This window comes from Gymnoscopelus braueri (assembly GCF_963280865.1).
Source record: "Gymnoscopelus braueri genome assembly, chromosome: 3".
Classification (NCBI taxonomy): Eukaryota; Metazoa; Chordata; class Actinopteri; order Myctophiformes; family Myctophidae; genus Gymnoscopelus; species Gymnoscopelus braueri.
In genome coordinates this window covers 25,770,632-25,794,787 of record NC_137612.1, presented here as the reverse complement: position 1 = coordinate 25,794,787, position 24,156 = coordinate 25,770,632, and the positions used below count along the sequence as shown (strand labels likewise).

Genomic DNA, 24,156 nt, shown 5'->3' with positions numbered 1-24,156 from the left:
GTGCAATGAGTTAATTTTTTTATTTGGCATTATAAAAATAAATTTGCCTTGACTGCTCCACTTTGAATTCTTTGCAAAGGCTTAGATTTTAACTCTACTTGCCAGAACTGCAGTGACTCATTTCATCCCCCAGTAGGCATTGATTATCCATGAATTCAAAAGATAAGTTATGAATGTGAATCAGGCATTTTCTCCGTGCTTTACACTTAGCACTCCAAAGAGGAAGTATATTGAATTAAATCATACATTAAGCCATGCATACCTACTGTACAGTTGAATACACATTTTTGTATCTACTCTTCTTAGATGTCAGATACAACAAATGCCAAAAACTTTAGACAATCACGTAGGTAAATCAATGTAATGTACCATATGTCTCTGTGATTGACAACTTCTCTGATGTCTTCTGAAGAGGCCTGATGCTGCAGATACCACCCATCTGGTGCTCAATGAAAGTGAAACTAAACACAAAGTTGTTTTATTAAATGTTACGAGATCCGTGGCTGGAGAATGCAAACACTTTCGTTTACTGGGGGTACCTAATAGACAGCTTAATGTATTATTTTCCTTTTTTTCCTTTTTTGTTTCTTTTGTAAAGCACTTTTTAACAGTTTGAAAGGTGCTAAATAAAGATTATTATTATTAATAATATTAATATTAATGTACTGCACATATTACACAATTATATATGATAATTATTAGAATGACAATCAATATGTCTAGACCCTGATGAAGCCCTATTAGGTCATGCTGTTGCCTTGCTCAAAATAAAATACTGATATTTATTCATTGAAGACAGAATGCCATGTAATTCTTTCCTTGCGGGTCTGCAGTCCACACCACTAGGGAGTTAAGCAGTACGTCTTGGACCTTTTTTGTCAACAATCAATAAGTGTTTATCACCTTTCATAGATGAATTGTACGGTACAGCGTAGTTCAAATCACAACAATAGAAAACAATGACTGCTATCAGACAGTAAACAAGGCTGGTGATTACACAAGGGAAACAAAACTTTGCCTTGTAGACATGTATAGAAGCAGCCTTACAGCAGCTCTCTATATGTAATAATCATGTCTGTTTGTTTTTCTTTTAGGACATGTTGAAGAACACCCCTAAGGGCCACGTAGATCGCCTGCCTCTACAATTGGCTCTCACCGAGCTGGAGATGCTGGCAGAGAAATTGAACGAACAGAAACGGGTGGCAGACCAGATTGCAGAGACCCAGCAGCTAGCGCGCAGTGTCAGCGACCGACTGCTCAGTAAGGTGACTGCCGCACCCCTGCATATGTAGAACACGCATGCAGGCACTCACACACACACACACACACACACACACACACACACACACACACACACACACACACACACACACACACACACACACACACACACACACACACACAAAACGTATCCATGCATGTTGTAATGCATGCAAAAACTCATTAACGGAGCCAAACAGATTCACACACACACACACACACACACACACACACACACACACACACACACACACACACACACACACACACACACACACACACACGCACACACCCAACCTCTGAGCTTGTTAACACATCTTATCAATGTTGGCCAAACACCTATAAATTATATGTGCATATAGCCATCACTTATATCACTCTCCCACACATTGATTTAGAAAAGCATTTTTTATTTCTTCCTTTTATTATGGGAAAGTTATCTACTAGAAATTATGCCCATTATCGTCCCTGAGCTATGCCTAAATGCGATGGCAGAGGCATTCCCCCCTCCATTACCACTTTAAAATTGTAATCCTGCCGCAGCAAATCTGAACAAATGCTCCTCTGAATAAGAAGAATTAGTGGGTAAATGAGACATTTAATTGGAAACCGTGAGAGATCAGTCCTCGTCTCTCTCTCTCACTCTGTCTCTATCTCTCTACTCTCACACACACACACACACACACACACACACACACACACACACACACACACACACACACACACACACACACACACACACACACACACACACACACACACACACACACACACACACACACACACACACACACACACACCACCTCTCTGTCCCGCACGTCTTTTCTCTTTTTAAAAGCACCTGCCTCTTATTGTGTCTACCCCTTTCCCCCCCTCACCCCCTCTCTCCCTTACACTTCTCTCTCTCTTTTTTTCTCGTTTTATTTCACTCTATCAGCCCTTGCTTTCCAGGACCCCGAGATGAGCTGATTGGGCCAATCTCCGCAGCTCCATACAGAATTCCATTTGCAGCAGTGAGACTGCAGAATTTCAATAGGAAGCAGTCTCTGCTATTGCCCCCATAACCGTCCAATGAAATATTCATTCTTTGTCTCAAAGTATCTTTGAGTCACCTGAATAGGGCAGATAACAATGTGACACACACACACACACACACACACACACACACACACACACACACACACACACACACACACACACACACACACTAGAGTAAACTCACACATAGTGCAGTGCACTCCATGAATGACGCTTGCAGGCTTTGAGGGTCTATTCATCTAAATGGCCCGCCTCTCAAATCCACAGTCCTGTTAGACTAATGAGTCGTCCTCTGTGCTGCCTGAGCCACAGCCAGAAGTGCTTGCAGACTGTTCACAGATAGAGCTTCCAGTTCCTATTCAGCTAAATCTGGTCAGATGTGTTACTGCACACGGCACAGGCGGTAGAATGTTTGCAACAGACGATTCATTACTCTCCCAAAACACAGGGGATTCTTCCAAACAAACATGGAAACATCAAAAAGATCAAATTGGTCTCTGGGAAGCAAGTCGCCTGTCTGGACTTCACTCTGCGTGTGACTTTGGCTACACAACATTTTGATGAATCTGGCCTTGGAGATTGTTGTACAAAACATTCAAATCGATTTAGCCAGTCATAACGCAGACCAAAACCAAATGATAAAAGGGACTTTCTGTTATTTCTTCTCCCCAAACATATGGGTAATTGGAACCTCTGCCAACATGTGGTAGCATAGATTGCATCTGTTATTGGATTCTTTGTGCTGTGTGTTGGTGTGTGTTCACGTATTCATGTGTTGCTACCTTACCCTGGTTTAAAAAAAGGCTTGTTTGTCCCACCCATGTAAACTGTCTGGAACTTTGTGGTGGCTGTTTGGTGGAGGGAGAGGTTCCAGACAAAAGGGCGATCCAAAAACAGTGTCGGAAACGGGCTTTAGGCAGGTCCCTGCAGCCCTGTTCAGCTGAAGGTCCTATTCACACTTCTATTCTGGAAAGCAAAGTTAATGGTTGATGGACATGCATGACCCCTTTTGTAAACTAAAAAAAATTCTCACTGCAAAGGCTAGTGTGCGTGCGTGCGTGCGTGCGTGTGCATGCGTGAGTGTGTGTGTGCATGGCGTTAATATGTGTTAGAACCTGTGTGTGTGTGTGTGTGTGTGTGTGTGTGTGTGTGTGTGTCTGTGCACATACGTGCACGTTTGTCAAAATGACCTTCACCACCCTGGATGTGCTGCAAATCCCCAGGGAGACAGCCACTCCACCGGGCCTGAACTCTGTCCTCTTGTGTCCTCCAGGCACTGGACTCTGGAGGATTGGCCCCTTTGTGATGTCTGTCATCCTCAGGCTCTGATCTGATTGCTGTGTCCCTTTTTTTAGCAACTGAGCTCGGAGCAGGGGTCACTGGTGCTTTGTGAGACGCTGATTGAGACGGTGTATGGTGAGCGAGGCCAAGTCCTGAAGTCCAAGGAGAGAAAGGTCTTCCTCTTTGACGATGTACTCATCTGTGCCAACATAAATGTCAAGTGAGTCCCGCCGGTATACAACAAGCTAACAGCTGAAGCTATCCCTTACTCTCGGAAATGGTTTTGCTAATACTAAAATAACCTGAGGTTTCAGCGTGAAGCTTTCTACTGTTGTTTTGCTATGCAAGCTGCATACTGAGGAGAATTCACCACTACTAGGCTCTAGTGTAAAGTGCAAAATCGCCACTAGGCTCAGTTCTGGGTTTTGCAAGGATGTTATGACAAAGAGAAATAGCTACATGCCACTTTGGGGCATATCGAGAGGTTGCAGAAGTTTTATCAGCTTCATACAAATGGTAGAAACAGGAGTCCTAGATTACTGACATAGAATATATTTCTGGTTCTTTTCCAATTTATCCTCTGTGACAGTGTCTTTCATCTTTCTACGAGAGAAGGTATGAGAGATTTTCTTGTTTTCTGCTTTGCAAAGCTCCTGTCAAGGACTGTCGCTCAAAGCTCTACTTTAATCATCACTCCATGTCTTGTCCAAACTCGAGTGTTCCAAATTTGACTTTGTATGCCCTCTGTGATTTGACAAAACCGATCACAATTGTGTGCCTGATTATAGGAATACATGAATAGCAATGAACTCCTCATATCCGCTGTTACCACTTTGGTGATGCACTGTACATGGCTCATCTAATTCTAATTCCTGCTCCCCAAAAGCTTTCCTGGTGACATTTCAAAGAATTTCACAGTTTCTTCTCCTCCTATTGGGAGTGCAGGGACTATCTGTTTGCAGGAGATAGTTTGGGAGCGTATTTCAACCTTGTTGTTTTCCCTAGCTAAAAACCTCCCCCTTATTATTATTTCCGTTTACAATAGCTCTTAAAGTTTCTGTCAATTATTGATGTTTGATACTTTAAATAAAGTATATATATATTTTAAAATGTATTTTTAGAGTTGAAATAAATGGACAGAAAGCAGGATAAACCTAGGACACCCTCATGCCATACCCAACATCAAATAAATGAATACAATTGTCAGTCAGACAATCAGACAGAGCTTGTTGTCAGACTTTGTTAAGAGTTAAAAGACCACTGATTTTGTCCACCTGTCCACCAGGGGGCCCCCTGATATCAGCAGCCTGGTCCCAGTCGGTCCCAAATACACCATGAAGTGGAGCGCCCCCTTGCTGCAGGTGCAGGTAGTGGAGGTGGGACAGGAGGGCTCCCAGAGCAAGGACACACTCTTCCAGCCGGGCGGAGGAGTCAAGAGGTCTGGTGGTGCTTCTGCTGCAGGTACCCAAACTTTTTAGCTCAAGACCCAAAAGAGAAATTAGATGTTGCATGTGCATTTAAAGGACGACTTCACCGATTTTCAACCTATCTTCATATAATTGGTCCTCCTCACTAATACTCATGATAAAATGGTAAAACAAAATTCTACTCTGTCTGTGTCTCAGAGGAGGGCTGTGGACACTTCAGAGTCCCGTCTACCAGTGACATCATTGGGGAATCCAAGCTAATAGAAACTGCAGGCTTTCTATTCCTGGAAAGTTGCAATGCAATAATAGAAGCCATTGTTCTCGTGTTAATAAAAATCTAAATAAAAAATTTGAAATCTTGTTGGAAAAAAAGAACATGCCTAACGATGATGTCACTGGTAGACGGGTTTCTGGACTGTTCACAGCGAGACACAGACCAAGTAGAAAAAAATTGTACCATTTTATCATGAGTATTAGTGAGGACCAATTATATGAAGATAGGTGGAAAATCGTCCTTTGAGAATGTTACTTCTTAAATGTTTATTTATACATTTGTTATGTTTTTCTTTTTTTTTTTATGTAAGAAATACTTTAGAAACATTTTAGAATTATTTTTAATTGATGAAAAGTTGAGATGTTTTATTTAAACCTTTGAAAAAGGTGATCTGACAGGCGGAGCGACAAGCACTCCTGTCAAACTGTCGCATTGGTGCTCATGTCACGCGGGCAGAAAATAACTGGATTGTGTTCAACTTTTCTCCACGTGACGCGCAGGCTGAAGCAGGCGTAGAATAGATTGCCTGCCGTTTACTCGCGGATAAATTGTCTGTCTGTGTATTCACATGCGAAGCGCAGTGCAACCCGCTGATCCAAGCCAGAATGCAGGCGGTGTGATGCTCCCCGTTTTGTAAAGGTCATAACACAGTGGTTTTGGGGGCCAGTATACATACAGTGTACGCGCGCGCACACACACAAACAAACATATATTAAATGGTTGGCATCCCTATTTTGGTCATTATTGCGTAAGGTTGTACTGTAGATTGGCTATTTAATTCGGTGCATTTTTCAAGCCATTTCGTGATGGGGGACAACATTTTTGTTGTTGCCACCACATACATCTCATCTTGCACATGTTGCTCTTGTGCCTTAAAATAGAAGTTCTGTTCAGTTTTGTACACAATACAGTCCCCATCATGCCGTGGCGACGGCAACAATATGGACCCAGTCATGTGGTGGTTAATGGCTCTAAAGACCTAACACTCGCAACAAAATATACTACACTTCATCCAGTTTCATCCCTCACTTACCCCACACGTGTCGTCTCCCTAGTCTAGTTAATCTCATCACTTGGACTGACTTCTGGTCCTTTCTGACTCAGCGAAGGCTAATCTGTTTCTGCTCCGCAGTGTCCCAGCTGAAGGCTGGGCTGTAGACACAGCCGCCACCACCTGTCACTCTGATGGAGGGTGTGTTTGTGAAGAGAATAGTGATGACAGTCACTCGCTCTCATCTGCCTGGGGGTGTTTTATCTTATTGGGGGAAAATGGACAGAAAGAGTGTGTGTGTGTGTGTGTGTGTGTGTGTGTGTGTGTGTGTGTGTGAGAAAGAGAGAGAGAGAGAGAGAGAGAGAGACAGACAGAGAGAGAGATGAGAGAAGGGGCAGAGAAGCCTGCGTGCTGCATCATCCCCCAACAGTCTCATTTCACTGTCTGATAGACCACAAACACATCTAGAGCGGAGTCATCAATCTGCAGAGATTATTCCCATCCTCGCCGGCTCCCCAATTAGAGAGCCAGCCAGTACGGACTAGATAGGGATCAGGTGGTTGAAACACTACTTCTTATCCCACCCCTCATAAAACTCCCATGTTATACACAGACCTTGATGAGATTCCCTTGATAAAGGTGCCGGGATGGGGCCGGGCCGGGGCGGGGGGCTTCTTCAGAGCTATACGCATCATGCAAGGTGAACAGCTACTGTTTGAGGAGGGCTTGGGCTCTCAGTGGATTAAGTTCTCTCCCTCATAGCCTGATTATACTTTGTTGCACGCAGGTGTAGTGCGCTGAAAGTACCCGACTTACAAGCTCACAACGCTTCAGAGCACACCGTGTTGTGAGCTTGTAGATCGACTATTTTCGCTGTGCAACACATCAAAGTATGAACACTCCTTTATCATTCATTCCTGGGTACTACTGGTACTCACAACTTGGTTGTGGTGGGTATGGAAGGATCATTTGAAGTTCTTCTTCTATTCTGTCACTCGCATTGAACTTAAGGGTTATTCTGCACTACGTGCCTTGTGTCTCTGGTCTTAAATGTTTTACTTTGTCTCGCTTTTTTTTTCTTCTATGGTTTTGACATGAGAGTGGAGCGGTCACCTTAATCACGCCTGGCCACAAGCCTCCCCGAGCATCTGCGGCGGGGCTGTTCCCCAGTCATCTGCTCAGACAGGCTGTCCCCCTCTATTTATAGTCTCATCCCCGGTGATGTCATTCGGCGGGGCGTCCTGCCTAAAAAAGTCCCGCGTTCCCTTGGCTTGGCTCAAAATTGACTCATTTTTCATCTCCTGCAGGCCCTGGTGCCCTCCGTTATTGATGAAGACTGGCCCTTTGGGAAATGCAGGTCTCTATTCCTCTCTCTCTCTCTCTCTCTCTCTGTCTCTGGTCGTCTCAGTCTGTCCCTCTATCCTGTAGACAGTCGTGGACAAAGTACTCAACCCCAGTACTTGTCAAATATTAGGCGACTGCAATTGAAATGAAGTACTGCATTCAAGTAGTAGTAGCAAGTATTCAAAAGTGCATAATTTCAAAGTATAAAAACATCGATTATAGTGACAATAGCAGATCTGCAAGCTCGCAGTGTGCCACAGTGCCACACGTTGAGCTTGCAGATCTGCTACTTTCACTATTACCGGTATTTGAATTACGGCTTTGGTGGTTAATTCACATTGTACATGTTTCCCTTCCTAAATGTAGTGGTGTCAAAAGTACAATATTTGTATTTGAAATGTAGCCCAAAATACAAATACTCAAGTAAAGTACAGATACCCCCAAAATGTACGTAAGTACAGTACTCAAGTAAATGTACTTCTTTACTGTCCACCAGTGCCTGTAGAGACCATTGACTGTAGGTGGTGACAGAGAAGGCCCCATTATGTTTCCTCTACCTACTTTCAAGCTGTCTGGGTCGATGCCACGTCCCTTTTGTTTTGCCCTATCTTCACTCTTTCCCAATCGTTGTATTGGACAGCATTGGATAGTAGAAGACTGTGAGTCCTCTCCTCTGGGCAGGCCTCAGGTGAAAGTGTGCGACTATAATAGCCCTCTTTATACTTCGTTGCATGCCACTGTCGAAAAAATAGCCCAGAAAATAGCCGATCTACGAGCTCACAATGTGTCGTGAGCTTGTGGACCGCCTGTTTTCATCATTCGCCGGATTATGAATTAAGCATATGAATGTGGAGCTTGGCATGGATGTACAAGTACAGCTGTGCTCAGTTAGCTTGCCAGGATTAATAATTTATTTGGGGGTTTTGACTTGATGTTACAAACACACAGAACCGGGGTGTTTACTGTTTAACAGGAATTCAGAAGAAAGGAGCTTCCTCTCTGTTGTGTGTTGGTAGTACATCAGAGAACAGGTTTGTGTGCTACAGGTTTGAAGGCCTGGCTGCCACATTTTTTCGTTATAACTTTTCTTTATACCGTTGCCTGGCACCCTTGCAAAGTGTTAGATTGCTGACTTTTTTATAAAGAGAAAGCAAAAGAGAGGACATCTGCGATCCGGGAAGCTGCGGGGCCCCTCTGGGCTCAGCTTGCTTCCTCGCTAGCTATAGCGTGCAAGCTAGCAACAGTGCATGCCCGGCGGTTGGTGCGAATAGCCGTGTCTGTGTGGAAAAAAGTGTGAAAGCCAATCCCTGCCTTACCAACGGGATTACGCTGGATTACAACTCAGCACATTCACCTCCGGGGCCTCGTCCGGCAGCAAGACCCACACGCCACCACCCCCCCCACCTCCCCCCCTTTTCCCAGGAGGAGCTCAGGGAAACCTGGACAGCAGTCTAGGCAATCCCCCTCCCTGTGGGGGAGAACAGGAAGACAGTCATTGTTCTTGTAGCACACAACACATCCCCTTTAGATCCAGATATCTCTACTATTGATTGTCTGGCACAGATGACAGATGTGTGTGGCCGTCCGTGTCAGGGCTCCCATTAAACCTTCCCCAAAGGTTAGAATGAAGCTCTTTAACAGGGATAACACCAGCCCACCTCCCTTTCTCTGTCTCTTTCTCTTTCATTCTCACTGTCACAAACTATCTTTCTCGCTTTCAGAGTTAGACACTGTGTGTGTGTGTGTGTGTGTGTGTGTGTGTGTGTGTGTGTGTGTGTGTGTGTGTGTGTGTGTGTGTGTGTGTGTGTGTGTGTGTGTGTGTGTGTGTGTGTGTGTGTGTGTGTGTGTGTGTGTGTGTGTGTGTGTGTGTGTGTGTGTGTGTGTGTGTGTGTGTGTGTGTGTGTGTGTGTGTGCGCGCGCAGATAAGCTCAGGGCCATGCTTCATTAAGCCAGCCTACCGACGAGCTCCGCTAGTAGTAGCCCACTTGATTGCGTAGCCGCAGTTGACAGCAGTGACGGGCGGCTTCAAGATACTGTAGCTAAAATCTACCTGCAAAATGTAATTAGGCACTGTTTCTCACAGAGTCCATAGCGCTGCTGCAGCTTGGGATAGATGTGGGCCAGCGGGAACTAAGGGGAAGGACAGAAGAGCGGCAAGCGGGAGGAGACGATGCTATCGATTCCTGGTGGCGAGAGAGGGAGAGGGGCCTGTGTGATGCTTTGAATCGATGTTGAATTTCACATTTAATGAGGCACCTGCTGTCCTTTTGTTTTGCCCAGCGAGAAAGGCGTCATAGCTCCACATAACAGTTTCTCCATCGGATTATTATTTTCTATTATTTTGACTCATAAATGCACTCTTTGCGCGACTCAACAAGTAATGACGATCGATCCACCCCCAGGCATTGAACTGTCTTTATTAGTGCCACCGGGAGTTCTACAGATCCAGAAGTTTTGTTTTCTCCCAACTCCAATAGGTCAAGTTAGTTCAGATGCAGCAGTTGTGTCTTTATGTTTTGTCCTCGTGAATATGTCATGCATATTTTATATTGTATGCACTTCAGAACAATGTGCATTTTTCTCCATCCTACATTTATTGATGTCCATACCTTATTTATTGCATGAATGCAAATGCTAGGTCAGTGGGGCATTGCTGTAGAGACAACAAACAAACAGATGCTGTAAAACTTCCCTCGATGAATACGAAATACCAGATAGAATTGCCTTAATCCTTTTCTGTGTTTGTACAAAAGTGCAGAGATCACACACATCCCAAATTTAACCACTTTCAATCTGGCCTCCCTATTTTGGGCATGTCATTATAGGCGTAAAATGTACGTTTGTGAGTGTGTAGATATATTTTTTTTGCTATTTTCGAAGTATGCAGGGCTTGGTTAAAAGGCAGACCAGAAAAACTGACGAAAAGCACAGTTGCTGTACAGATACAGTACATGCATAGCATGTGCAATGATTTGTGTGTTGAGTCTCCATGTGCTGTATGTACATTATGCTCTTAGACCACGGACCCCCATTTGATGTGTGTGTGCTGGAACACACTCAAGGGCCTGTGGGGGTCCCTGAACCAGACATTGAGAACAAGTGGTCTAATAATCTCTTCTGGACACTTTTTGTAGAATAAACATTCTCACTCTTCTCACATGCTGTATGTTGGTTACTTGTTCACATGTTTTAGATTTTAAGAAAGAATAGTTTAGATACAGTAGCATGTTGTTTTGACAGATGCTTGTTTTGATGTTTACCTGGTATTTTAGTTTCTTTGAAGCACTACATTCTTCTCTTCACACTCTACTTGTTCACATTGTTTGTTGACATTTATTCTGATCTCGCACTTGTATGTCACTCTGGCTAAGAGCATCTGCCAAATGCCTGAATTGTAAATTGTACATGACTTTGTATGTCTTTGGTCCTCTCCTCTCAGGTAAAGCTATCCTGGGACCTCCACGGCTCTACCAGGAGCTCCAGGAGCTCCAGCATGACCTCTCTGTGGTCGAGGAGGTCACTCTTCTGGTGGGCACACTGCAGGGGATCTACCAGGTACATATCACTCAACATCAGGTTTCACTTCAACCGGCTGTTCTTTCAGGCACATGCATATCGTCGATTTTTCGGATTCTATTCCGATTGACTACGATTGGCTTTCAAAGTTAGCTGGAGAGGCCCGTTTTGCACGACATGCTACATGGTATGCGCTGGGTGAGCAACTCCATACAAGTGGATGGGTGGAGATTTTGGGTTGAGATATATATAACTATGTCCCTGACTCAGAGAGAACATCTCATTATCACCAAGGAGAGGGAGTAGGGGACTTTGGTGCTAATAGAAAATGGATGATTCAGGAGGCATGCTGGGCTACTCCTTCATCACAATTTAAACACATTTTGGACCTTGTTTTCTTTACTGAGAATTGTTGATAGAGATTTCCCCAAAACATTCTAAATTATGTATCATGTAAACTTGATCTTTTCCGTTTTAGTTACCACTGTATCCAGAACTTACTTTATATAGTCCCCCAATGATTTAAGTATTTTAGGGCAGGTTTTCAGTAGGATCAGGTTGGTATGTTTTCAAGTCAATATTTTGAAATAACCCCCTGATGAGTAATGTGTAATGCTCCACACAAAAAGGAAGAAAATCAGATAAAAAGCAAGTAGGCTGTCAATATAAGTAGGCTAAGTGAAATTGAAGGCCATGCAGGGAGAATATGAGCTTTTTTCGAGGTAGTGAATAATACAACATCTACAGTTCAAGAGTTATAGGCCAAAACGTGAAGTGGGCTGTGGCACCATGAGGAGGTTAGAAAAATGTAGGATGGAGGTTCCTCCTGGGCTTAGTGGGAATGTGCGTGCAAAGTTTCCCAGCAATCGGGCGCTGCATTCATGATGTGTGGCATTTTGTGCAAAACGGCCACCCCCACAAGCTTTGGAAGCCAATCATAGCCAATCGGAATGGAATATGAGAAATGACAGGTCTTGATCACAATCTGTCTCATGGTGGTGCTATAACTGGCCATTTTGAAATAAATAATTGGGTGGAGAAAATGCTTGTTACTCATGTCATTCAAATAATTGCGATTTAGCAATTTTAATTGTGTTTTTGGCATTGCACATTTAATTCAAAATTACATTTGTTTTGCTTTCCTAAACAAAAATTGCACAGGTCTGATATGACAAATAACTTCAAAATACATATTTATATATGTATGCAGACTATGCACATTACCAACATACATAACACTAGTAGCTAGTGCATAAGTATGCACATTAGCACCATGATATAGTAAATAACACTAGCCAGTGAAAAAGTATGCACATTACCACCATGACAGTACATACACCATCTAAGTCAAAAGTATGCTTAAAGAAAATCACCTAAGAGGCTGCTCTTCAAGTTGGGCCACCTGTAGTGGCGAGGCTCTCTCCATCTAACCACTTTTAAAGCCATTTTTTAAAATGGCCTATAATGACCAAAATAGGGACGCAACCGTTAAAGTGGCTAATGGTGGTGTCCCTTTTGCCTTACCCTTAACGAGCACATTCTTAAAGGCAACTCCGCACCAAACAGACTCGTCCAGACTATTGCAGACTACTCCAGACTGCAACAGACTGGTATTCGGTTGGCAAAAGTTACCATTTAAGTCTGTCAGCCGACTGGCCATTCATGTGCTAATTTGACTTTTAGCGTGCCAGCGTTGCCAGGTCTGCTTATTATAAGCGACTTTGGGCTTGTTTCCCTGCAAAGCCACTTAGGGATGTTCCCAGCGTTTTTTCTTCACTGACGTGCAGTGGTGTAAGTAACTAGTACATTTACTCAAGTACTGTACTTAAGTACAATTTTGAGGTACTTTTACTTTACTGGAGTATTTCCAATTGTCTATACTTGTACTCCACAACAATTATTTGAAATGTTTAGTTACTAGTTACTTTGCAGATATAAATCATTATGAAACATACATTAACCACTTTAGCCCTATTTTATACCTATAAGCTATTTGAAAATAGCAGATCTACAAGCTCACAACGTGTTGCGATGCACGCGTTCTGAGTTTTGTTTGGGCTCCTGGCACCACAACCTGTTTTTAACTATATTTTTACACTATAGATTTTAAAGTTTTTAATTCAAATTGCTACTCAACAATTGAGTGACAAGCTAAGACTACAAGCAGACAACAGTGGTGGATGATTTCTGTGATTCCGGATATTTGGTGGATTCACTCTTCCTCGGCCTACACATCTGCTGTGCTTGAATTAGCCTGAACCAGAGACAAAGACACTCTGTCTGTGAAGGCCTTAGGATTTCTTCAGGTTCATCTCATCCCCAAACAGAGGGTAACCATGCCACGTAGTGACAGAAAAAACATCTCTAATGATGAAGATTTCATCACTATGGGGACCATGAAAGAGATGATGGACCAGCAGAAGGTGTTCTACACGGAAATGCTCAACAGGCAAGAAACAAACTTCATGAACTTCACCAAGATGATCCTGGACTCTGCAACTTCCAGAATCGATGGACTCCTGAAAGAGGTACAGGAGGTCAAAACCAGCCTTCAGTTCTCTCAAGGCCAAATTGATGACCTGAGAGAGATGGAGAAGAAAGTTGGTTCATTTGAAACACAACTGCAGTCTCTGCCCTCTCAGGGTATGAACGATGAAAACAAAGACATCATTTCCAAAATTGATTATATAGAAAACCAGAGTCGACGAAACAATGTAATTATTGACGGTCTGCTACAGGACAACTCATATGAGTCTTGGGCAGACACTGAACAGAAGGTTAGAGATTTCATGAACAACAAACTGAAAATTGACTCTAAGTCTATTGAAATTGAAAGAGCCCACCGCACTGGAGCTGTGAAACAGAACACTGGAAAACCTAGACCAATTGTTGTAAAATTCCTAAGGTACAAAGACAAAGAACTTATAATGGCTAAAGCGAGAGCCCACCTTAAGAACACTTCAATCTATGTAAATGAGGACTTCTCTGAACTGATAAGGAAGAAGAGAGCAGCCCTCATTCCTGCAATGAAACAGGCCAGGGAAAGTGGAAACTATGCTGTCATAAACTATGACCGGCTGGTAATCAAACCACGAAAGCCACAGGATGAGTGAATCTATGTATCCCAATATTATTGTGATTGTTTTTCTTTTTTTAACATTTTTTCCTCCCTAACAGGTTACCATGACATCGAACATCTTATATAATACTGACCCTGACACAAACTGTTTTACTCAGCTCAAACAAGTTTCTATTGGAATATCTGATTACTACACTGAGAAGGAATTTAAATCCTTTGTTGACCATCAAAACATGAGTAGTGATTTTTCCATCATTCACTTCAATGTTCGTAGCATGAAGGCAAATTATGGCACTTTATCCCTTTGTTTGACCAAACTTGACTTCTCATTCAAAGTGATTGGACTAACTGAAACTTGGCTGAATGAAGACAATGCTGATTTGTATGAAATGAATAACTATAACCATGTATATAGACACAGAGAAGACCAAGCGGGTGGGGGTGTCTCTTTGTATCTCAATTCTAATCTGGTCTATAAAGAAAGACATGACATTGAACACCTTTTCATGTCTTCTGCTGAAGCTGTGGTTGTTGAAACCGATCAGTCCATTATTGCATGTATCTATAGACCACCTAGCTCTAGTCTGCCTGATTTCAATAGGGACTTAGCAAAGGTTCTTGACGTTATCTCTAAAGAAGGGAAAAACTGTTATTTAATGGGTGATCTAAATATCAACATTGCAAACTACATGAATAATAATCTAACTAATAATCTAACTAAGGACTTTATTGATACAATGTACTCGTATTATTTTCATCCTATGATTTCAGTTCCAACCAGAGTGACAGAGACTTCTGCCACTCTGATTGATAATATTTTTACAAATGTGTTGGGTGTTAACAGTAAGTCAGGGGTCCTGTGTGTGGAGGTTGCTGATCATTGTCCAATTTTTCTAATTACATTCAAGGAACATATTGAGTCTACTTCTACCCTATATCCCAAATATAGGAGAAAGTTTAATGTAGCAAATACAGCTAAATTTGAATCGGTGATCAGCAAGTACCCATGGACAGATATCCTTCACTCTGCAGACCCACAAGAATCTTATACTTTGTTTTTAAACTGTATCTCTCGGGCCTATGATCTGTGTTTTCCCCTTAGATTGGTGTCTTCCAAACCTCATCATAACCCAACCAAACCATGGATAACCTCAGCCATCATGAAATCAGTAAATACTAAACATAGATTGTACAAAAAATATCTTCTTAGTCCAACACCATATAATCATGCCCAATTAAAGAATTATAGAAATAAATTAAACCACATTATTAGAGGAGCAAAAAAACATTATTATAATGAAGAACTGTCCAAACACAAACATAACATGACTCTCCTTTGGAGAACAATTAATAGTATTCTCAACAAAAACAAAAAATGCAAGAAATTACCAAAAGAATTTAAGGCTGATGGGGGGCTTATTTCTGACCCTCAAGTAATTGCCAATAATTTTAATACCTTTTTTTCAGAAGTTGGTCCTAATCTGGCCTCAAAGATTCCTCCCAGCAACCACAATCCCCTTCAATTTATGAATGCTCCTATCCTTGAAAATATTAATTTCTCAACGGTATCAGAGGATGAGGTTCGGAAGACATTAATTGGTCTGAAAGATTCTTCTCCAGGTTATGACAATATTGACTGTAAATTACTGAAAACCATTCATGAGTACATTGTACAACCTCTAACTCACATTTTCAATCTTTCATTGGAGCAGGGAATAGTACCTTCTGAACTAAAAATAGCCAAGATTATCCCTATTCATAAAGATGACGACCCGGCCATTTTCAATCATTATAGACCTATTTCCATTTTGCCTGCTATATCAAAAATACTCGAAAAACTTGTTTATGAGAGATTAATTGAACATCTTAATAAGTACAACATTATATATACACACCAGTACGGGTTCAGAAAGAAGCATTCAACATATATGGCACTTATACACCTAGTAAATGAAATATATAAAGCTAGAGATAGAAAGGAAAACACTATAGGTATCTTTTTGGATTTATCTAAGGCTTTTGATACGGTCAATCACCATATTCTTCTTCAGAAACTGTCTCATATTGGAGTAAAAAACAATGCACTTCTCTGGTTCAAAAGTTATCTTAAAGACAGGCAGCAGTTTGTATCCTATAATGGAACAAACTCACCTCTTCTTCATATGCAATGCGGAGTCCCCCAAGGATCAATTATTGGGCCTTTGTTGTTTCTGTTATATATTAATGACCTTTCAAATGTCTCGGATAAACTGTCTAAGATTTTGTTTGCAGATGACACAAGTGTCCTCTACTCTCATAAAGATCCTGACACCATTATAAAGGTTATAAATGAAGAACTTGGTAAGCTGTCCATTTGGTTTCGCTCAAATAAATTATCACTCAACATTAAAAAAACGAATTTCATATGTTTTGGTCTTAAACCACATATTTTCAACAAATCATCAAAAATAGATATAGATAACATCCCTATAACCAATGTGTGTTCCACACGATTCCTTGGCATTATGCTTGATGAATCATTATCCTGGAAATCACATATTATGGCTATATCCACAAAAATAGCTAAGAGTATTGGTATCCTACGTAAACTCCGTCATTTGATCAGTTCTGAGGTAGCCACTATGTTATATTATTCCATGATTTATCCGTATATTAATTATTGTAATATAGTCTGGGCTAGTACTCATCAGACCAAACTGGAGCCCATATACCGTCTTCAGAAACGAGCTGTAAGAACAATAAGTTGTGCACATCCAAGACATTCATCTCAGCCTTTATTTATCCGATTAGGTGTCCTCAGTATTTATCAAGTGAACCATCTTCAAATTGGCTTATTTGTTTATGGCTCATTGGGGAGAACCCTTCCCTCCTTTTTTCATCATATATTTGAGTATAACTTTCAGGTTCATAATTACCCAACACGTAGCTCAAATAACCTCAGACCCCCAAAGGCCCGTACCTCTCAAACCCAGTTTAATATAGGCTTCAGAGGGTCAAAAATATGGAATTCTCTGCCATTACATCTATGGAAGTTGTCTTCTCACCAATTTAAGAAGTTTCTAAAATCGCTTCTCTTAACAACCAAATACTTTCCATATGGTCTGCCTAATATAATATAATATAATAACATTTTCCCTAGAGGTTTATGTTTTGGTTCCCTTGACTTTTATTGTTGTGATATGTTTTTGCTGATTCTTTCTTTTTTTGAAACCGTGTCCATTTTGGTCTTTTCCGTTCTGTTTCTTCATCTGTATGACATGTCTATTAGTGTTTATCTGTAATGGATGTGTATATTCCACATTGATGTTAATTTTATCCTATGAATGTACAAATATTCCCGGAGAATGCCACTTCTCAAGCCCCTGGAGGGTTTTTAGGCATTCTCCTTCACATTTCTACCGAATCTTTGTATCATTTTTAAATGTTCTCTAAGTGATAATAAACAAACAAACAAACAAACAAGCTTGTAGATCTGCTATTTTCAAACATTTTTGTACTTTTACTTTTGGTACTTTAAGTACATTTTTATACCAATACTTTAGTACTTTTACTCAAGTAAATGTTGAATTCTGGACTTTTACTTGTAACAGACTCAGAGTACATCTATTGCATTCAAGCCTGGAATTTCGTCATTTTAGGGGCAAGGCCACTTGGCCTTTGGTGTTGTAATTTTTTGGAGGGCACAAAGGCCCTGCCCGGTCTTCCTGCCAGGGCAGGAAGGCCATCCAAAAAAATAATAATGATTTTTAAGTCCAAAAATGATTTTTAAGTCCACGGAAATAATGCATTTAACTTGAAGGTTAAGGATCATTGTATTTTAATATATTATAAGAATAGTATAACTATCTGTGAAATATAACCCATTTATTTCACAAAATAATGTGTTGGCAAATGACCAATATTTAGTTATATAGGTCTCAATATGTCACATTCAGCCCTGGACTTCACTGACTGAAGTAGGGGTCACATTAATCACATTAGATTCACAGAATGTATTTTACCCACAAGTTATTTTCATTCAAATGAAATGTGAATGAACTTGCACTAATAATGACTTTAGTTGATTTTCACTCTTTAAAATATAGTATTTCTTAATTATTAATAATTACAGCTTGTAGATTGGCTATTTTCACGATTTTAAATTGTTTTTAAATAATAATAAAAAAGGAACATACAAGATTTCCACCCGACAGCCATAATATAATAGCCAATATATGGTTCTGTATCAGTATATGAGTCCGTTTTTGCGGATTTCATTCTAATTGGCTACTATGCCTGCATATGAATTTCATGAGCCTGGGTAGGTCACCCTGGCTTGGAGATATGCCCTGTAGCGCACACTCCGCCAGTGGTGTAAAGTAACTAAGTACATTTACTCAAGTACTGTACTTAAGTACACTTTTGAGGATTTTTTACTTTACTGGAGTATTTCTAATTTTCAGTACTTTTACTTCTACTCCATACATCTCTGAGGAAAATATTCTACTTTTACTCCACTACAATTATTTGAAAACTTTAGTTATTAGTTACTTTGCAGATATAAATTATTACATTATAAAACATACAGTAACCACTTTAGCTCTATTTTATACCTAGGCTATTTGAAAATAGCCGATCTACAAGCTCACAACGCGTCGCGTTGTGAGCTTGTAGATCTGCTATTTTCAAACATTTGAGTACTTTTACTTTTGGTACTTTAAGTACATTTTGATACCAATACTTTTGTACTTTCACTCAAGTACATTTTTAATTCGGGACTTTTACTTGTAACGGAGTACTTCTACATTGCAGTATTGATACTTTTACTTAAGTAAAACATTTGAGTACTTTTTCCACCACTGCGCTCCACACAGCAGCAGCAGGTGAAAGCAATTCACTTAAACGAGGGTTGTGTTGCGCACCAAAACTGCGCAAAACTAGGTCAAATCAATCAATCTCTCTCTCTCTCTCTGGGAGCAACAACGAGAAACAGTGAATGTAGGTTTTCATAGACATGGTCGCTTGTTTCTCTCACATAATCTGGCAACACCGACAGCCCTTTGTTGTCACTGCCACTGCTCTGCCAGTCGGCTAAAAAGCTGAACATGTTCGGTCGGCTCTGGGTCGGCCGAAAAGGTCCCGACGGACCCCTAACCGACTGGCCGACGGACCCCTAACCGACTGGCCGACGCTTCCCGAAGCCAAATCGGCCCAAAGTCGGGCCGATTTGGATTGGTCTGGAGCCAGCTTAAGAGGTGCATTACTGGCTTTATTCCAAAAGGCAGATTTTCACCCTCCACACGGTTGTAATAAAATTCTTCACAAAACAAACAGGGGAAATACTTTGGCTCAGGACATTGACTTTGAAAAGTGTGTTTGATTCTATTGGACTTGTTGGGCTTCACTGTAATGGATATGGTAGTTTGAATGAACACAACTTATATTTGAGGTGGGGAAAAAATGCCTCGACCATATGGCTTGAAACAATGCCCAGTATAACAGGGTGGTTTTATGTGAGTTTGTAATGTGTTATTTCTACAGTACAGGTATACAGTATCAAAACGTCAGCGCTTAGTAAAGCATCTCTTTGCACCTGGGTTGAATATACGGTATGGTATGACAGTGAATACAATTAGCATGCTTGTATCTGTGCCAAGGGAACAATGTCAGTGTTCCAAAGTTGTAACACTTTGCAGTAACATTAAGTGTATGCATTTTTGCACTTGCCATTGTGAGTACATTACTGTAAGTATCAAGGAGATGTTTGGTATAATTTTATACTCTAGTCTACACACAACACTTATCCATAGGATAATACAGTGGAATAATGCTATTAAAGAAGTGTGTTACAAAACGTAATTTCTTTAAGATAAAATTGTGCGACACGTTGTGGACTTATAGATTTGCTATTTCTGGTGCTTGACAGCTCCCAACAATTATAAATCAGGCATTGTTGTGCTTGGCCCTATGAGGTAAGGACATTGAATGTGTATGTTACTTACTGTGTATGTTTTTACTGTGTCATAGAACCTGAACACCACTGTGGCCCAGGATTGGTGTCTCGCTCTCCAGAGGCTAATCCGCATCAAAGAAGACCAGATTCAGAGTGCCAACAAATGCCGCTTACGTCTGCAGGTACCTGGAAGGCCAGACAAGTGAGTAGTGGTCTCGGATACCGTCAGGGCACTACGTAAAATCCTTAGCACATCTGTAACCGCAGCACCAGCAGAAGCATCGAGAGAATTATCAATGCAGATATAACCTTTCCCACATTTTAATACATTCTAGCTGAACAAAATGCTGTACCGTCATTCAATGACCCCGAGGCATTGTTAGCCAATTAAATAAAAAAATCAATCCTTTGTCTCCTTCCAGAACATGTAGCCTCGGCATTGAAAGTTGAAGGTTGACATACTAGAGTTTCGCTCTACTTTACTTTTCCAAACTAATTCAGTTCCACTGTGTAACCTTGAAGAGAATTTTCTGAAGCCGGATAAATGCAATAAGTTATATTGTCATCTTCTGTGGCTGCTGTTATATTCTGTAAGTCATCCTCTCATGTTCATTGAATTTAAAAGCCACAAATGAGGATCAGAGTGCATGCGTGCTGTACTGCAGAGTTAACTCCAGAAAACGGCTGGCTGATTAAATTGCCTCATCCATAACTCTGAAAACAGCCCGTCACATGGGGCACTAAAAGATAATAGCTGGTGACAAACATTTTAATGTGCCTGCACAAGCCCATGTTGCCGTGATGAAGGATGCCGATGGTGGCTTCCTGGAGCTCCTTGGAATAGCATTTTATGCCTAATTTATATTCCAACGTACGGTGTCCCATGGTGAAAATAACTGATCTACAAGCTCACATTTTTTTTTGTGCAGGATACCTACGACGATACGTAGGACTTCGTACAGTATAAATCAAGCTTCCCTCTCTGCCAGTGGCATATTCTTGTTTTTGACCCTTAGCAAACCTTGCCGCAACGAGAATAGAATATTCTCTATGTGTCGTTACCTGGTGTCTCACACAATTCTCTCCACGTAACACTGAAGATTAATTTATACTCTGTCTGAGTATAAATTAGGCTTCAGACGGCATAAAGGACCAGCATCTGCAAAGGAGGTTATTCAGGGTGCAGGTCTACTTATCCCTCATGGATGATAAGTGCTTCCCTTCTCAAGTTCTATTCACAGGCAGAAAATGGATGTGCTTTTTTTTTTTTTAGTGCTCTCCTGGACATAGAGTGTGTAGTGAGGGATGGGCAGGGGGGTCAATGGAAAGTTACCCTGTATTGTCAAACTTAAGTGTGCGACTGCACATATATATATATATATATAGACATATATATATGGTCACTGTTGGTGAGCGATAGGCCAGTCACCATTATTGCACAATCGCCTAATTGCAATTATTTGAGATAATCACTCTTTTTTTTTTTTTGCGTAATCGTCATAATCATTTCCAAGTTAACTCTCTCAGTGCCAAGAGTTTTTTCATAAAGTACTCCCCCAGTGCCAGCAATTTGCGTTTTTTTTAATTTTTTAATTTTTCATTCAAATAAATTATCTGATTGGGTGTTTAAACCCATAATACAGTTCTACCAGTAGAGAGCAACAAATCGACACATTGATGACCTCGCTGGCTCACTCGCCCCCTCCCAAACAGGCTCACGTCACATCCGGTCATAACCGGATGTTGACATTTTTGACAATCGTTGATCGGGCTAAATTACGATGCGATACACGACTACGATGACTGATCGTCACCCAGACCAAAGAGAGTAGACGTGGACCTCTCTGTTTGTTTTTTATACTGTGTGAAAAACCGTGACTTTCCCTATTCTGGCCGAAAATGACCGCGGGAAAAAAATGAGAACCGGAAACGGAATCTGCGTCATGAAACCGGAACCCAATGAGTCTGAAGGAGTCAGGAAGCGAAAGTGATCATGAAAAATAAACAGAATAGCGCGACCACAGTCAAAAGTAAAAACTCGGGATTTCTCGTGCTGGCACGGAGGGTACTCGGGAAAAACTCGGGATATCTCGGGGCGTGGCACTGAGAGAGTTAGAAATGTTCATATATTTTCAAACATAAAAAAAAATTGTGGAAATAGCAGATCTACAAGATCTGTAGATCGGCTATTTCCATTATTATTATTATAGTTTTTATTTAAAAGGATCCCTGGCTAATAAGCCAAATATGCCTTTATACATTATAATTTCCCTCTATAAAAAAAAACACCTTAAATATTTTATTTATTTTATAAATAGTTCATTATAATGTATTAAGGCATATTTGGCTCATTAGCCAGGTATCCTTTTAAGTATAAAGTCATTAAATGTGTTATTTATCATTATCTGCCCTGTGCAACTTTTCTTTACGACGCCTAAAAGCCAAACAGAAATGTAATTTATATTCACAATGTTCCAATGTTCAATGACAGACACAATCGCAATTATTTGAGTGACAATGAATCATCAAGTAAAATGTCATAATGGTGACTGACAGCCCTAGTGAGCGGTGGGGCCCTTAAGAGCACAGTGAGTGTAGTGGCTGTTGGGCGAGAAAGCACTTATCAGAGGAACAAAAACAGTAAGGAGGAAGGAAAAACGTCTGAATGCTCTGTGACTATCCATTTTAATCTTCATATATCTTAATATAATTGGTCCTCATTAGCGCTCATTATGGCCCCATTTTTTAGCCATAATGGCACAGAGATTGTGCCATTTTGGCACCATCTTCTTGCTGTCAGACAGAAACCTTGTATCTCCATATTTCATCCTTTTCATAAATGAATGTCCTGTTGTATGACACACAACATAGTTTTTGACTTCTTTTTTGTATTCACTCCACGCTACTCATGTGCCCACCTCTTTCAGGGGTGGGCTCAAAACCTATAACATAACCAATAACATCATCAGTGGGGTTTCCAAGCTAATGGAAACTTCAACCTTTCTCTTCCTCGAAAGACAGCACGCTCAAATAGAAGTAATCAATTGTACTTACTTCCATCAATAACAAAAAATGTAATCATGTGGATCTCAGGAATGGCGCGGCTCCAATGTTAATCTCGGACTTCATGAGGCCAGCCATTGATGTCATCTATGACATACCTATGATGCTCAAAATGTGGGCAAGGTTTCAGCCTGATCAGAGCATTGACTTCCATTATACAAATTATAAAATGAAATATCTCTTTTTTTTTTTTTTTTTTTTTATCCCACGATTTTTGTAACCCATTTTTTTCACCCGGTGCCAATTTCCTAAGTGATCCTGGGCACTACACCAGCCCTACACCAGTATTACACCTGTCACCCCACAGTAGGGAGGCCAGGGCCGAGCTCATGCCTCCTTCAGGCATGAGAGCCAACTGACCTTCTTGTCACCTGACAGGGGGGAGTTTCCCTGGTTGGACGTAGCGCGTGGAAGGAACACGTTATTCCAACCAGTTCCCTTCCCCTCCATCAGACGCCCCGGCTGTCATGGGGGAGGCGGTATAGTGACCAGGATTACTACATGTTTTTGTGAGGGTATTAACTACCCTAGGAGACACGGGGAGAACATGCAAACTCCACACAGAGTAGGCCCTTTCGCCAACCCCACCTAGGGTATGGGCGCTGATGACGCGGAGGAGAAGACACGCCCCCAGTGCCCACAGCGTCCCCGGCGGGAATCGAACCCAGGACCTTCTAGCTGTGAGGCGACAGCGCTACCGACTGCGCCACCGTGCCCCTAAAATGAAATATTTCTAAAAGTATAAAACATGAAGAAGTAAAAATTAGCAGACCAGACAAACAGACGGACAGACAGACAGACCCTCTTGTAGACAGCCAGACTCTTGTAGAGCCACGCCGTGAAAGAAGATAAAAAGTTTGAAATGACCACCGATGATATCATTGGAAGCACATTTTCGAGAGAGTCCCACCTCTGAGACAGAGTGTGCATATAGGAAGCATTAGTAAGGAC

The 24,156-nt window shown here is 41.2% G+C and overlaps 1 protein-coding gene across 3 annotated transcripts in view; it reads left to right on the top strand.

Annotated features, from left to right (window-relative positions):
* Nucleotides 1-24,156, top strand: part of arhgef10la (Rho guanine nucleotide exchange factor (GEF) 10-like a) — a 186,157-nt gene that overhangs the window by 47,634 nt on the left and 114,367 nt on the right. For all 3 annotated transcript variants that reach the window (XM_080423025.1, XM_080423026.1, XM_080423024.1), the window contains 5 exons: nt 1,095-1,265; nt 3,654-3,799; nt 4,865-5,040; nt 11,055-11,170; nt 20,217-20,344. In XM_080423025.1, coding sequence (XP_080279151.1) covers nt 1,095-1,265; nt 3,654-3,799; nt 4,865-5,040; nt 11,055-11,170; nt 20,217-20,344 — 737 coding nt within the window. The remainder of the gene's footprint in view (nt 1-1,094; nt 1,266-3,653; nt 3,800-4,864; nt 5,041-11,054; nt 11,171-20,216; nt 20,345-24,156) is intronic.